At 38.2% G+C, this 14,693-nt stretch overlaps 1 protein-coding gene across 1 annotated transcript in view; it reads right to left on the bottom strand.

Annotated features, from left to right (window-relative positions):
- Positions 1 to 14,693, bottom strand: part of LOC102684035 (neural-cadherin) — a 95,579-nt gene that overhangs the window by 60,981 nt on the left and 19,905 nt on the right. The window contains exons 2-4 of the mRNA XM_006641387.3: positions 2,476 to 2,673; positions 1,888 to 2,113; positions 289 to 493 (exon numbers count right to left, since the gene is read on the bottom strand). Of these exons, the coding sequence (XP_006641450.3) occupies positions 289 to 493; positions 1,888 to 2,113; positions 2,476 to 2,673 (629 nt within the window). The remainder of the gene's footprint in view (positions 1 to 288; positions 494 to 1,887; positions 2,114 to 2,475; positions 2,674 to 14,693) is intronic.

Here is a 14,693-nt window from a genome sequence, read left to right as displayed (position 1 = left end):
ACTGTTTCATTTCCTAGTCCTTCCTGTCTTAGACATATTAAGTGCTGTTTCTCAGCTATTAATTCAAAAGATGCTCTGTAAAGCCATTGGACCTACACTGTAGAAAGGTCCTGCCATTATTTAATAAGTTAATGCCACTGCACAAAACAACATCAATCTGTAAATAGTTACTTTAATGGTCTAAATACGCTACTGGGGAGTCCTGTCATAATGCAGTGAGTTTTACTTCACTGCAAGCAAGTCAGAAAAGAACTGTGTCATAGGATACCCTGCCGGTGGTTAACATACCTCTGCAGCACTGCTGAGAGTGTCCTGGTTCTCGCTGGCCCGAACAAGCAGCAAGTATCGGTGCTGGTCGCTCTCAAAGTCGATAGTGCGTGTCAGGCTGATCTCACCCGTGTCCTGCTGGATGCTGAACAGACTGCTGGGGTTGATGAGGAGGCTGTAGCCGAGGGGTTGTTTCTGGAAGGACACAGCAGTTGTCGCCAGGAATCTGCACAGGAAAGTACGAGAAAATTCTGAGGCCACTGTGAGCTATCCAGCACAAGCCTTTTGAGTGTACAAGACATCCAAGTTTGTTTTACACTTTCTGATAAACTTTACATTGATACTTGTTATGGGCACTTTTGAACACCAGAGTCATATTTATTAGTGAATCCATTATTTTATGATCATGACCCCATCGAGAGCCTAACTTCTTAAACCTATTAAAGGCATCTAATCTAGCCTTTCCCTAAGCGAAAAAGGGATTTACCTTCCCAACACCACTTCAGCCAAGAGGAGAGATCATGTGCTCATTGCACAGAAAAGAAACAGTGGGAACCTAGTGAGTACTTACATTGATTTCTCCTGATATAATATGACACTTCAAGCAAATTAGTTAAGTTGTTTCCTTAAGAGACTGTGACGTATTTCAACATTTCTTTTGTTTGCTTGCTTTTGTATGATTTAATTGGAGCCAAAGCTCTAAAAAACCTAGCAAACAACATTCCTGGAGACCTGTTAAAGGAATTTGATTCACAGATAAAACACACATAGGAAGTAATCCCAGGGTGGAGAGTAATCAGCAAAGAGCAGTAACCTACAGGCACCCATTCATCTGTCAAGAATATAAGCCTGCGCTCCAAACACATCCTTCTCCCAACTGGCTGCTCTCCAGATCTCTGACTATTTATTGCCTTTGGGGGACGTTGGAGAAGAAGCTTAAATGTAGTAGGGAGCAACATGTCTTTCAGCATAAACTCAATATTCCCTTCTGCTTCTCTGTGTGATCTGCTTTATAGTTATTGTGAAATACTACAGTAAAACTACATACAGTAGTAATGTATTTAGTGTTGAGCTTTGCAAGCAAAATGCACAGACGAAATGCAATGTCTCCTACAAATGGATAACTAACTTGACAGGATGCAGAATATTTGGCTCACATAACTGCAAGTCACAAAATAAGCTTAATTATCTTTCTGCATGAATAAAGTACAATTAAACAAAGCACTGTTTGACTACTGTCATTATTCCCAAAAATAACAGTAGTGAGTAGTGTGATTAAAAATATAACCTCGGTGAAGTAACCACCATTAGGTGTCTGAGAACTTGAAACAACTTACTGCATCCTGCCTATTAAAATGACCTAATGAAGTACACTTACTGTTTGCAGTGTTCAAACATTAGATGCTCAAAGCAGCTCCACTAAAGGACAATAAGCTGTGCCCAAAAGCACCCTAGGAAAGCATTGGATAAACAAAGCAAAAACATTTAGATGTTGTGACATCTCACTTCACTCAAGCAAATGAGCACTGATTTGCCTTCAGTTCCACAAAGCTGTGCTTCGACCCTTGCGACTTGTGTGTGTGTGTGCGCGTGCATGTGTGTGTGTCTCGGCGCACTCACGGCTGGCCCTCAGGAGTGTTCTCGGGGATGGAGATGGAGTAAGATGCGTTGGAAAATTGAGGGGCTCTGGGACCAGCTACAATAGACACCACGGCCGGGGGGCCCCTGCTGCCCAGCTTGTCAGCCGCGAACACGTTCAGAAGATACTCCCTGTCCCTCTGCAGGGGCAGCCCCGACGTTCTTATCAGGCCGCTCTTCCTGTCCACATCAAAACGCCCGTCTCCGCCTGCAACCAAGAAACTCAAAATAGTTCACCCGCTTCTACTGAACCCCTTGTCCACTCAATCCTGCCAGTGTCCTCAGGAACAGCTCCTCAACACAAGAAGTCCCGTTTAGTGGTTCAAAGCATTAGACTTAACTCTAACTCTAACCACATTGTGGTTGCTGAGGCTGTATGTAACAACACCCCCTAGCTCATGAATAGTTTTCAAAGTCATTTTTTAAAGATTTCTTCATAGTTTCTGCTGTACTGGACTCGTACAAATGCAGCTGGGGAATTGAAATGGTGGGACGTCTTCAGATCGAAAGAAAACCAGGAACTTTGGAGTCCAGAGATTAGCTCAGGTAGAATGACAGTGAGGGTCTTACCATCTGCCAGGAAGTATTCCACCTCTCCATTGGTGCCCTCGTCTCCATCACGAGCGAAGAGCTTATAGACGACTGTGCCAGACCGGGCCTCTGGAGAGACCACAGCCAGGAATGGTGAGGGCACCATGGACCATTCAGGGGCATTATCATTAACATCCGTGACCCTGAGCTCCACTCGGGTCAGATACCAATCCAGCCCTGTTAGAGAGAAACGGTAATTAACCTGAAGAAAGTATGGCCAAGAGCTTCTGCAAGAATTACAGCCTTTCCTCTGTCATGTGAAACAGAGCTGTTAACAATAATGTCTTGATTAATTGGATAATTCAATTAGCATGTACCATGTACTTTATCAGAGACAGAAACATTTTTAATTCTTCATAAAAACTATTGAAAGTCGTTTTTACTTGAAAGTATTATTTAAAAAATGGTTAACAACACTGCAAAGTAAAAACCTACAAGGAGGCAGGATTGCCAGAAATTCAATGTCTCAGTTGAAAGCAAAAACACTCATAAAATTTACAAAATAATATATGACCTGGAAAGTGAAACATTGATTCCCTGCATAAATAACTAGCTAGCCATAGCTAAAATATTTCATGCTCTGCTGAACATGATAGTGATATTACATTTTTTTTAAAGGCATCAGTCTGAAAAGGCCATTGCATGAGCCAAACTCTTTGCACTGGATAGCTGCTAAACATTTAATCATAGCTTAATGTCTTCGGGCAGCTTCTAGAGGACTGGAGTCAGCTGGCTTACTGATGAACTTGAGCAGCACACAACCAAATTAAAAGAGTCACAGGAGCTGTAATAATGGCCCAGTATTGTGTGTACAGACTCATTTGCTGTTTTGACATTCATCAGAGATGAAAGACAGAGAGAACTGGGGACCGAAGCCTTCAGGAATTACCAACACACTAGGGGCAGCCAAAGTAGTGGAAAATTGAGCTTGTTCACAATGCTCCTTCCATTGCCTGGAGCGTACCCAAGGTGAAACGTATTTTGGAATTTGTGCTGTCCCTTTGCCAATCACATAAAGTAAGATGTTCTGCATGGTTTACTTAAAGAAAGAACACGAGAGAACTGCAGAGGCAACCAGTACAATTCTACAGCAGACTGCAAGTCTCTGACATTATATAACAATCAGGCTCAGTCTTCTCAGAGCAGGCATCTAATGTCAACCCTTTCTGCTATTGTACTCTCAAGGTAGCTCTTTCTCTTCCAATAAAAAAATCTAAAAATCTCTTTTTAATTATTTAATTATTTTTATCTTATGTCTCTTAAGGTTATGTTTTCTAATGAACTGCTTGTTTGGAGAGGCCAAAGGTTTTCATCTAATTTATTTGATGGTTATTGGGGAGGCGTGATGCAAGTGATCCTGTAGTTCTACTCTGAGAGCATCTATCCTCCTTTTGTCACTGTTGAAATGAGCTTCTGCTGAGGAAGAATAAAGAAATAAAACAAAGAAATATAATGACATTCTGAGGGCAAAAAAAATAGATAGCTGGTAGTCATGGAAACATTCAATGTTCAAAACATTCAACACTCAAAAGTCCAAAGAAAAAAAATAACAAAAGTTGATTAACTGCACAAAAATCAGCATATAACTAGGCTTGCTCCATCTTGACATTTCGTTTTTTACAAGTACATAAATTACTTTAGCAAAACACTCACTTTTTAAAGTTCATTATTATATTTCAACTGATTTTAACACCAGGCCTTTGCTTTTTTTGCTCTCGTTGCAGGGAGAGAAAAGTATCTGTGTAATGAAATGTTTCAATAAAGTAACTATTTTTATATATGAAATACTTTTAATTCTAAAACTACCATGACAAACAATCACTTCATTTAATCTAATCAAGACTGAGACGTGTCTTGGCAGTCTTTTAACACATTATTCCATTAAAAGAAAGCTGGGTGGATTATTAAAATAAATGTTCCTGCATAAAAATATATATATTTTCAAAGCTTTATAACAACCATTCTGTTAGTGTTCGGTAGATCAAAAACAACTTATAAATCAATGAGTCCCTCAGAGATATTGGATATAAAACAAGTTTCAACACGTAATTTAACATAATCAATTGAAATAAGAAATTCCATTTTATGACAGTTTTATGTGCAACTAATAATAACATGTAAAAAAGAGACAAACCTAAATAACAAAAAATAATCATTATTATTTGTATCATGTATTTGTCATTACAGAGTCTGTTTCAAAGGGTGCACTGTACTGTAAGTGCTAAAAAATTAAACTTTTGGAACTTGACAATTCCAATGGAAGGGTACTGCAGTTAAATAAAAAAAATTACCCAAACTGGATGGAGGAATTGGAGAAATGCATGCTTCTCAATTACTCAAAAAACGAACCTCCCTCCAGCTGGCCTCCAGGTGCTGTGACACACTCTGCAACTGTTTATTTATTTACCTGGATAAATCTGTGTGTGGATGCTAAGCAATATACTAACAGCTATCAACCCCGATCAATTTCTTCATTTAGAGACAGTGTGGTCTATTACTACAGAGCCTAACCAAGGGCATCTATCCAGCTGATTGGTAAGAAAAAGACTTTGCAAGAACCTGAATGATTTATTTAGTTGGCAATGCCAATAATAAATAATGCATAAGATATAACTAAATAGCCCCAAAGCAGTACATACAGTAAGTGGATTCCACCTGATGGCAAACATAAGGCAAACGTTTCAGCTCATGTCATGTGAAGTGATCCAAGTACTGTCAAGTGGATATTAATGAACTGAATACAATGTAAGGACTTCTGTAAAAGTAAAGAGGAATGTGAAAAATGTATATAATTTAAAGGCCTGTTTACAAAATTACATGGACATAAGGCATGTGTTATCGTTCACACTGACACGCTAGTGAGGGACTGCATAGTTAATCAAAAGATTTTAAATGAAAACATACAGTACCTTGCTGTATATAGAAATGAGCTACACGCATTATGAATTTTACGGTCTTGTGAGAGAAAGCAATTAATTTCAAAAGTTTAATTTGAAATGTCTGTAGAGGGTGTTACATATATCTGGTTCAAGGAGCATCACAGAAGAGAAGAAGTACATTGTTAACCACAGAACATTTACAAAACACTCTGTTATTTCAGTGTGTTTCTTAAATCAAATTAGATTGTTCTTGTAACTGCCCCTAAGGGCTCATTAAGTGCTTCTGATTGCTCTGCCTTCCATTTACGTACTGTATCATAGTCAATGAAAGACTGCACACAAGGAAATAAAAAGGCAAAACAAAGACTTTACAAAAACATTCCTTTTTCCTTTGGGTGAGGATTGTTCAGGGGCTACATCCTGAAGCCAGCACACTTGTGTTTCACCAGAAGTCAAGGAGTAGTGAGGGTGAAGAGGATTTGTCATAATTCCTTCTAAAGAGTCTAAAGTCTGACTTGTTACCATCTAGGAGCCTTGTCCACAGTAGAACCTGCCCCTAAAGCATTGCCTTGGCTCAAGAAAATGTGGACTTCACTTTTGCAAGACATACAGTACTGTATGTCTATCCAATATGACATGTCAGCATGAGCCCACAATCTACAAAATACCAACTGCTCCCTGAACTCCCCTATGTCTTCTTTACTCTGCTTCTGATCAAACTTTTATTACTGTGCATCTTCAGCAAGATGATCCAAACTAAGATCATTGGTGTGTCAGTCCTCATTTGCTCCATAACAATTCTAGTCCATGAACTCAGGTAAGAAATCGAAGGTTCATATTTTATCCAAGTCTTCCTTCTGAGCCATATGGTCACAATGTTGTGAAGGATTCCTTTGAACATCTTTGTAATGCACCCATCTCTCAGTGTGTTGCAGAGAAGCTAATGTCTGCCCTTGTCTTTTCCAGGTTTGATTATGGTAGTTCAGTGTTTGCTGCTGTGTCCAAACATGCTCTCCAGTTGGAATACAGTACAGTATGTTCAGAACCCAGCTTCTTGCATCTTAATTGAAACTAAAATACATTAGTATAGTACTCCCATCTTAGCTTCCTTGCATTGGCTCCAAAGGGTTCAATTCCATGTTTTGGCTTCAGACTACATCAATGAACTGTTATCACCTTCTACACCTACATATTGCTTACAGTCTTTGGACTTTCTTTCAGTTCCCAAAACAAGGCCCCGAGCCTTGGGAGGCTGAGCTCTCTGTTCTGTTGCTCCAAGCGTGTGGAATGATCTCCCACTCAGTGAAAAGGCAGTCATGACTTTTAATTCACTTTAAAACAATAATGTTCTATGCTTAATTTCTTATATTAAATTGTGTATTCACATGCCTCTAAATATTTTTGTGTTGTTTTAATGTAATTAAATTGCATTGTGGAGATGAGTCATAAATAAGGTTCTATATAAAGATTACTAGAATAAGCATATAGTGTGCTGTGTTGTTTCTTTTTACAACTATTCGGAGATACATGTGTCATACTGAAAATAATTTTTTGTTCATGAAAGCTACAAAAAGTGGACAGGTAAATAGATGCACTTGATGAATCTAACAGAATACTTCATCATTCCCTCTGATTTTCCCCTTGTTCAGTTTTTCTTTTATACAGTACCTGATTTAAAAAAAAAACACAGACATCCTTTATCCTTTATCCTGCTACAGCGTATTGTTCTAGGCTCTTGTCTCTGTTCAGGCAGTAAGTCAAAGCTGGACTGCTTATGGAGCCCTCTTGATAAAAAAAAGAAAATATGACATTCCCTCTGAAGAGGCAATTTTGATTAGAAGAAGTAATATTTGAAGAAATAATTTCCATGTGACTTGAAAAGAGAAAAGTTCCGGTAAAAGAGGTGGCATGAAATGGAAAACCCACTAGATCGTGAGCAGTCATATGTGTTATTGCCTACGACCTGTGACTTGACTATTTTAAAAATCTGGTGGGGATTTTAAATCTGATAACAATGGCCTTAGGGCAAACAAAGGAAACTCTTTTTGTATCTATCCATTTAAGCAGAGCACCAGGAGTCACAGATACTAAATAATACACAGCTCAGAGTCCATAAAAAATAAAGCAAGCAAAGGCTGAGTCAAGCCTTTAAAAAGTGGATTTTCACAGTAACTACAGTATGTGCTCTTTTCTGTGGAGTACTCATACTGTACCTCACAGGATCAATGACCAAAATCAGTCCAGTTGATTCCATCAGTTTTCTGTCCCACATTGATAGAGACTATTGTATAAAACAAGCCTGACTTCATCCAGTAGATTATAATGGCTAACCTTGTTATGCAGAACAATGACCATACAGATCTAATTTAAACAGCTCAACTAAAAGCCAATAAAGATCTGTCTCCACTAGTTATGAATCACAAAAAACAAACTCCTTTGCATGTACTACAAGAAAAAAAAGTAAACAGTAAAAAATGGAGAGGAAAAAAGTAGGAAGGCAAAACAGATACAGTAGATGCAATGAATTATGTGTACACTATATACAGTACATAGTCATTAGCTTTTCAACCAATCACTATGCAGGACATAAAACTGCCTTGTGACTCTTGTCTCATTCCATTGTTTTGCACATATGAAGTCAAAGTTTGAAGCTACAGACAGCGGTTGGACCCTATACCACTGTTAAAAGTTAGCAATGCCTAGATACTACGCAGATGATCCCTAATAAGGGCCAAACAGCTGTCTTTGACTTTATACATACAAAAAGATAGAATGTGAAGGTGTACGCTGTGATTGGATAAAGATGGAATTAACCAGTATACCAGTATTTCATTGTAAATACTACTGCTCCTGCCTTGTTCTGAAGAGTGTCCATTCTGATTCTTTACCAGTAATGCTGCAAGAGTATAAAACTGTTAAAACCGCTTAAGGTCAGTTTTCATTATAATCGTTTGAAACTTGGCGTGTAATTCTAATTTGATTGAAAACATTAGTTTGCGCAATATAAGAAGGCAACCGCAGATGTCAAACTAAGTTATTCTTGAAAAACATATCACAGTAATTTGACAACCATGTTATTTTCATCCTATGTGTTAAATGAAGGCCTTCACATGATACGGAATTTGAAGAAAGAAATAAAAAGTGCACAATATCAGCAGCTGAGCTGTCGCCCACACTTCAGCACTTCATTTCATCACTACTTGTATTTGTGTTTTGTCCGTTTGTTCTCAACTAACAGAAAAACAAACTTCAGAATTACCAAATAAAAACAACAGGCTTCTAAGCAGCCACTGTTAAGATAATTAAAATCATCTCTGGAAATTTAGGATCCTATAAAATATTTCTTCCTTCACACAATGTCAATGCAGAGGAAGTATGAAAGCTCCTAAAAGGATTATTAACAGGATTAATAAAGCGTAAAATCAGAGAAAGGATTTGGGGATTAGTGTTGTTGCTTTGAAGTAAAAAATGTGTCTTGGAATACTTGGTAGCGACTGAGGTTGTTTATTTCCATATAAATATAAATGAAATATAAACTCAATGAATAACAATCATGGCTTGTCATGTGCTGCATTACAAAGAGAAATGAAATGCCTACTGTCTGCAAAAAGTAAATATCAACCACTGAAATCTCTTATTTAGCTTTCATATCAGAAACAAATGTTACTGTGGACATGTAACAAGCCACATTAATTACTTATTTATCATAACAAGACAGTGACAAAGAGTTGACAGTCAGTTTATTTCATTTTCTTTTTGTACATCTGTGTGTTGCGTGCTCTGTTTTTTTTTGCCATGCTTTTCAACCCAGAGGGCAAGGCGCACAATTTTTAAAACCTTCTACAATATCATGACATGTGGGACTGTTACATTACAAGGGCACTACAAAGGTAGCTTTTGTATTGGCTTCCAGATCTGTGAGAAAAATTGATCAACTTTCCAATTGCTCACATTTTTAATTGGACTTGTACTTGAACAGTGCTCCACTTAATTAGGTAATGAAAGGAAGCACAATCAAAGACACGCAGAATAAAGAAAACAACAGTGGTTACTTGAATATGAATTAATTTCATCTGGATTTTCACACCTTAGTTAGTAGGCTGGCCTTTGCAGCAGTCTGTGTCACAATGGCAAACTTCATTAAGGCTTTAATTGTGGATTGAACATGTGGATTAGTCTTGTCTACCATTGTACATGAAGTTACTACAACATGTGAGGATGAAATCCAAATGAGGTGAGCAAGAAAGGCCCTCTTTGGGCTCTTTGATTCTTCTACATACAGCAGTTCATTCTGCTACCACAGCCAGCCTCACAAATACTCGGCAATACTCCCCCACCATCTCTGTCCCACAGCAGGAAGCAAAGCTCAGCCTTTCTAACCACTAATCTTCTTTCAGAGAAGCTATAAAAAGCAGGTACTGTAAGTAGCTTTTGATGATAAAAATGTCTGCACGTGCAGTGATTGCAGCCATCTAGTACGGCATCACTAATACATTTGATGATACAACCATCTTCTATAAATAAACACAGGCTTGTTGGGGACAGTCCTTAGTCCTTTCCACAGGTGCACACGGCCAATCCACTCACTCTTTCCATAGAGACCCTGTCAAGCTCCTGATTCTTTATTTGTTCCAGGTGCTTTCACCACATTCCATTAGGAATAGCATAGCACATGGTGAAAAGGTGACTTTGTGCAAACCATGTGCAATAAGAGATATGAGTGTGATCTTTGTATTTTATTTGACTTGTGTTAGATGGTAACATATGGAAGGAGTAAAGCACTTTTGTAAATATTAGCTTCCTCTTGCCTGACTGCTGCTTGGTCTACCCTCTTCACCGATTTAGAAAACTATTCCCCATCCCAAACACACTTTCAGCGCCATCTCCCAGCCCAAAACATGCCAGCACCACTCCAGACTCACAGCCAGTAGATGCCAAGACACTGGGACGCATGAACCACAACATAATTCTTCTCTTTCAAGAAAGCATGAAACCCCTTTCAGTTTCAACCAATACTAGAGAGCTTCAGTGAGCTTCAGCGAGCTTCAGCGGTAGCAGAAATATTGTAAATGTCGCTCTAGAAAACACATGCTTTGGTTCGAGCATTCATTCCTTGGTTCAATCCCAGATCACTAAAGAATACAAAGCAAAATCCTTAAACAATGGCACATTTTGCTGATCTGACACACAATGTGCTTAAGCTGCATTACTATATTATGTGTAATCCAGTATTACAATGGTAGGCATAAGACGCATTTAGATTATTTTCTTTGTTGATAGTGAAACACATGTGGGTGGCTCACATAGGAGTTGTTCTGATCAGAGGTGGGAAAAGCAGGAGAGGTGCCAAATAGCTGGATTTGTTTGTGAATGTTTTCAATAATCAAGAATGTAGTATTTTTTATCCTCCCATGCTCTGGTTCATAAGCATGTTTTATATTTGTGTTCTGAACAAGTCTGCATATCACAATGCACAGTTCTGCTAAGGAAGACATTTTTTAACCCAGTTCTTGTGTGCAGTTACTATATGCTATTAGTCTATATTGTATGTGAGTATAGTAGAGAGCAATCGTTCGTACGTATGACTACATTACATTGTAAAAACACAGTGGAAGATATGTGAACATTACAGTAAAAAAAAAGTTTCATGATGTATGAATTTACTATTAACAATTCTACATTCATTACATAACATACTGTGACGAAGTAAAATCCACAAGAGAAATGATACCAAAGCAACTGCAACTCTTTAGTTTAGGTGGTAGCAAAAATCTTCTAAAATAGATAATATTGTCAGCAATAATTAATAAAATCCAATACTGGTTATTGTTGATATACAGTTACATTCCTTACCATAACTGGACTATGGATGTCCTCAATACAAAGTATTTCATTAACTAATTCTAAGAATGGAAAGGCCACTTTAAATGGTCAGCCTGTATCATATGAAGAAACAGGACTCTACTGTATGTTAAGGGCTGTGGTACGTGGATCTTAGATGGGTCTAATGAAATGAGAAATAAACTGCCGAACACACAATCCCACAGAAAGGTCAAAATGGGGGGGATGCATGAAAATTAACTCTTCCCAATCGCAGGAGCTGGATAGTGCAGTTTCCTGGAAGGACTAAAATCCGAGATTATCTACATAACATTTGGGTGGGTTTTTTAACATTAAGTAAATCCAGCTTAAAATGTTGTCTAATTTAGCAGTAGAATTGCACATCTTTACTCCTGCATTCTGAGGGACTCCTAGCAGAAGCAGTCCATGAATTACACTGTAACAGTTAATAGTCTAATCACAGACACGTGAGGACTGGGTGTGTGAGAGTTCCAGGGGGCAATGCACTGATACTGAATTAATATATATATTGCGCGTGCAGCCAGCTACAGAGCAGTGACCCTACATAATACAACATCTCCATGTTTGTCAGTGACATAACTGACCTTAGAGCACAAAATTAAGTAAACCACTGTGAATTCCATGTTTATCTGGAATGATCTAAAATCTGTAAATTTAACTCAATTTACTAGTTTCCATTTATTTTACCTCTATATCCTGCAATGCTGCATTATTCTGTTCCTGCTATGTCTGGGTTATGGTAAGCTTTTGGCCATAGCTGTATAGTTTGTGTTGCGCTATACTCTGTGGAATTATTGTATTTTAAAGGTAATCCACGATATGGAATAAAAAGGGTTCTTTTCTGGTTATTTAGAAAAGTTCTAGTTATTTTCTTTCTTGATTTAGGGAGGAGTAGAAGGTTAAAAGCCTAACTTCGAGACAGCTTTAACAATAAACATCATCTTAAGTTAAGGTATTGCCAGGATGAGGTATTTACTAAAGCTACACAGTGTAAAAATCTGAAACCCTTGAAGAATACCACCCAGGGAGACAGTGTTGGGAGCACTGCAGGTCATTATCAGTGAATATTTTTTGTTTGAGTGGAATCCTTCATGGATTCATTTGAAGCAGATGTTCTGCCAGTCATTTGTTAATGACATCCCATCATGCTAATGTACTGAAACACTACCAACGTTTAAAAAAATCATGTTTCTACAAGTACATTATACCAACAAAAGGCAAAAGTTAAGGGAATAATAAAGAAACCTATTATGAATTATTATCACTGTTACTATATAATTTATTGTTACTATAAAAACAGCCCAAAGGGTTGTGGGAGTATGGGGCAAAGCCATGTTGTTGAAGCAGATACCGTCTTTCAGGAAACTGCTGGATGAGATCCTTTAGAGCGATTAACTTCTAAACGGTCTGGATGGGCCGAATGAACTCTCATTTGTAACTGTGCTTATGTTCCTAACAACGTTACTGAATTCATCTACGGACATGTGGACATAATTCTGAATATCGCCTTTGGTGGAGAAGAGTAAAACACTCTGGATGAAAGAACTTTTTTTTTTTAATGAAGCAAATCACCCTTAAGGACATATGGGAGCTCTCTTGAAGGAGCCACATGTCCAGGGAATTCAAGTCTCAGTGTGTCTGGTGCACTGTACTGTGTATAACATCCAGGCAGCAGGGATTCACCATGTGAGGTTAAGGCACTCTAGGGAATCTTGGTTTTGTGATTCTGTGTCACTACCTTTGAGAGTTCCTGAGTTGATAAAATGAACAGATTCTTGCAAGTGCTGCACAATTTGTACTGTAACTGTAAAAGTGAAACCTGGAAAATAAATATAGTAACACACCTTAAACTCCAAAAATATAACACTCGCAGTTATGGCTATGTGTGATATTAGTGTGTGTCAATGCTGCCTGGATTTGCTGTCCACAAATGAAGCATAGAGGACATTTTCAAATTAATTCATGAATTCATTCAAATGACAAAAGTTTCTTTCCCAAGCAACATAAATTGATTAAGAAAAAATGAAATACCGTAATATGAAATTATTTTGAGGGTTAAATCCTAAACTATTTTGTATCCTACTGCAATTTCTGTCCATTTTACTGTGCTCCAATCTCAAACACATGGTAAAAATTAAAGTAAACTAAGGACCACATATATGTTAACTACACGGTCGTTAACTCATCTGTGCTTTGATGTGTATAATTGTATGAAATTGACCCATTACTGACAATTCTACCAAAAGTCTTGTTTGAAATTTGACTAGCTTTCATGTTGTTTGACCACCTGAATTTTTCCTATGCAATCTGCAAGCAATCTTTCCCATCGATTATATGTATAGTGCCTCAGTTATGACTGTGCCTTCTACACTGGTCTCGTTGGTGGTCAGGGATCTTGAAGTGCCTGTTTTAAATCTACAGCCTGGCCAATGCCCTGCCTGATGCACAGGCTTTGTTAATCTGTCAAAGACATGGATTAGGGAAAGCCACAATACACATGAAACCCACCTGTATAAATACCACACGGGGAAATGAAGGCTGCAGAAATGTGGAGAAAAATAATTATACTCAATTTAGCAGTAACATCTGGCTTGACAGCTACAGTACCACCAGCAAGATTACGGACATTCTTGTAGAATGCCTAATGGACAAAGTTCATTACCCAGGCGGTATGATAATAGTGTTTATGGGCAGAAAGATTTTTCTATTTTACAGCCATTGTATACTGTTTATTCTTAGTTTAAGTAGTTGCATGCTTTTTTTCTGAATTATGATTGGGTGAGGAGTGCACAGATTTACTCCTTGAATCATCCATGATTTACAGGGACCTCTCTAAAAACGGCTCTTTAAAGCCTCAAATGTAACTCTGTGAATTTAGGTCAGTGCTGTATCTGAGAGGATATGTGGGGGAATAATATGGATGTTTTTTCATGTCCTTGAGACATTCAAGCCTACATAAGGCCATGTGTTCCAGATTCCCCTTCTGACTGCAGGACTTTGAACAAACACTGTGTTTCCAGGGGTGGGTTCAACTACTGGAGGAACAGTGTGTTGCTTTGGGAAGATTGAGTTTATATCCAATTAGGTCCCACCGACTGGGGCGTCTTGGCACAAGGCATGAAGGATTCAGGAGAGAGGCTGGAAAGCTATGGATTCTAATGAGGATTAGAGGGCTGGAGTCTGACAAGGAAATTTTCTTAAAACACTTAATGTGATGAGCAGCATGAAGAGAAGGGAAGAGAACAGAATAGGCTATGAATTTGTTTGGGCTGTAGCTTTCACTTCTTACTGGTTATCCTTACTTGTTTAAGATCTTTATTTAATTCACATGGGGTGCGAGTTGGATATTTTTTTTTAGAGAAAACTTCAATAGCACCGACTCATCTAGCTGACTGTCAGACCATATGGAAACCTTCCCACCCGAGTTTTAAGTCTTCCTTCCTCTGGATAATCAGA

The sequence above is a fragment of the Lepisosteus oculatus genome, chromosome 20 (genome assembly GCF_040954835.1).
Source record: "Lepisosteus oculatus isolate fLepOcu1 chromosome 20, fLepOcu1.hap2, whole genome shotgun sequence".
NCBI lineage: Eukaryota > Metazoa > Chordata > Actinopteri > Semionotiformes > Lepisosteidae > Lepisosteus > Lepisosteus oculatus.
This window is presented reverse-complemented; position numbering and strand designations above follow the sequence as displayed.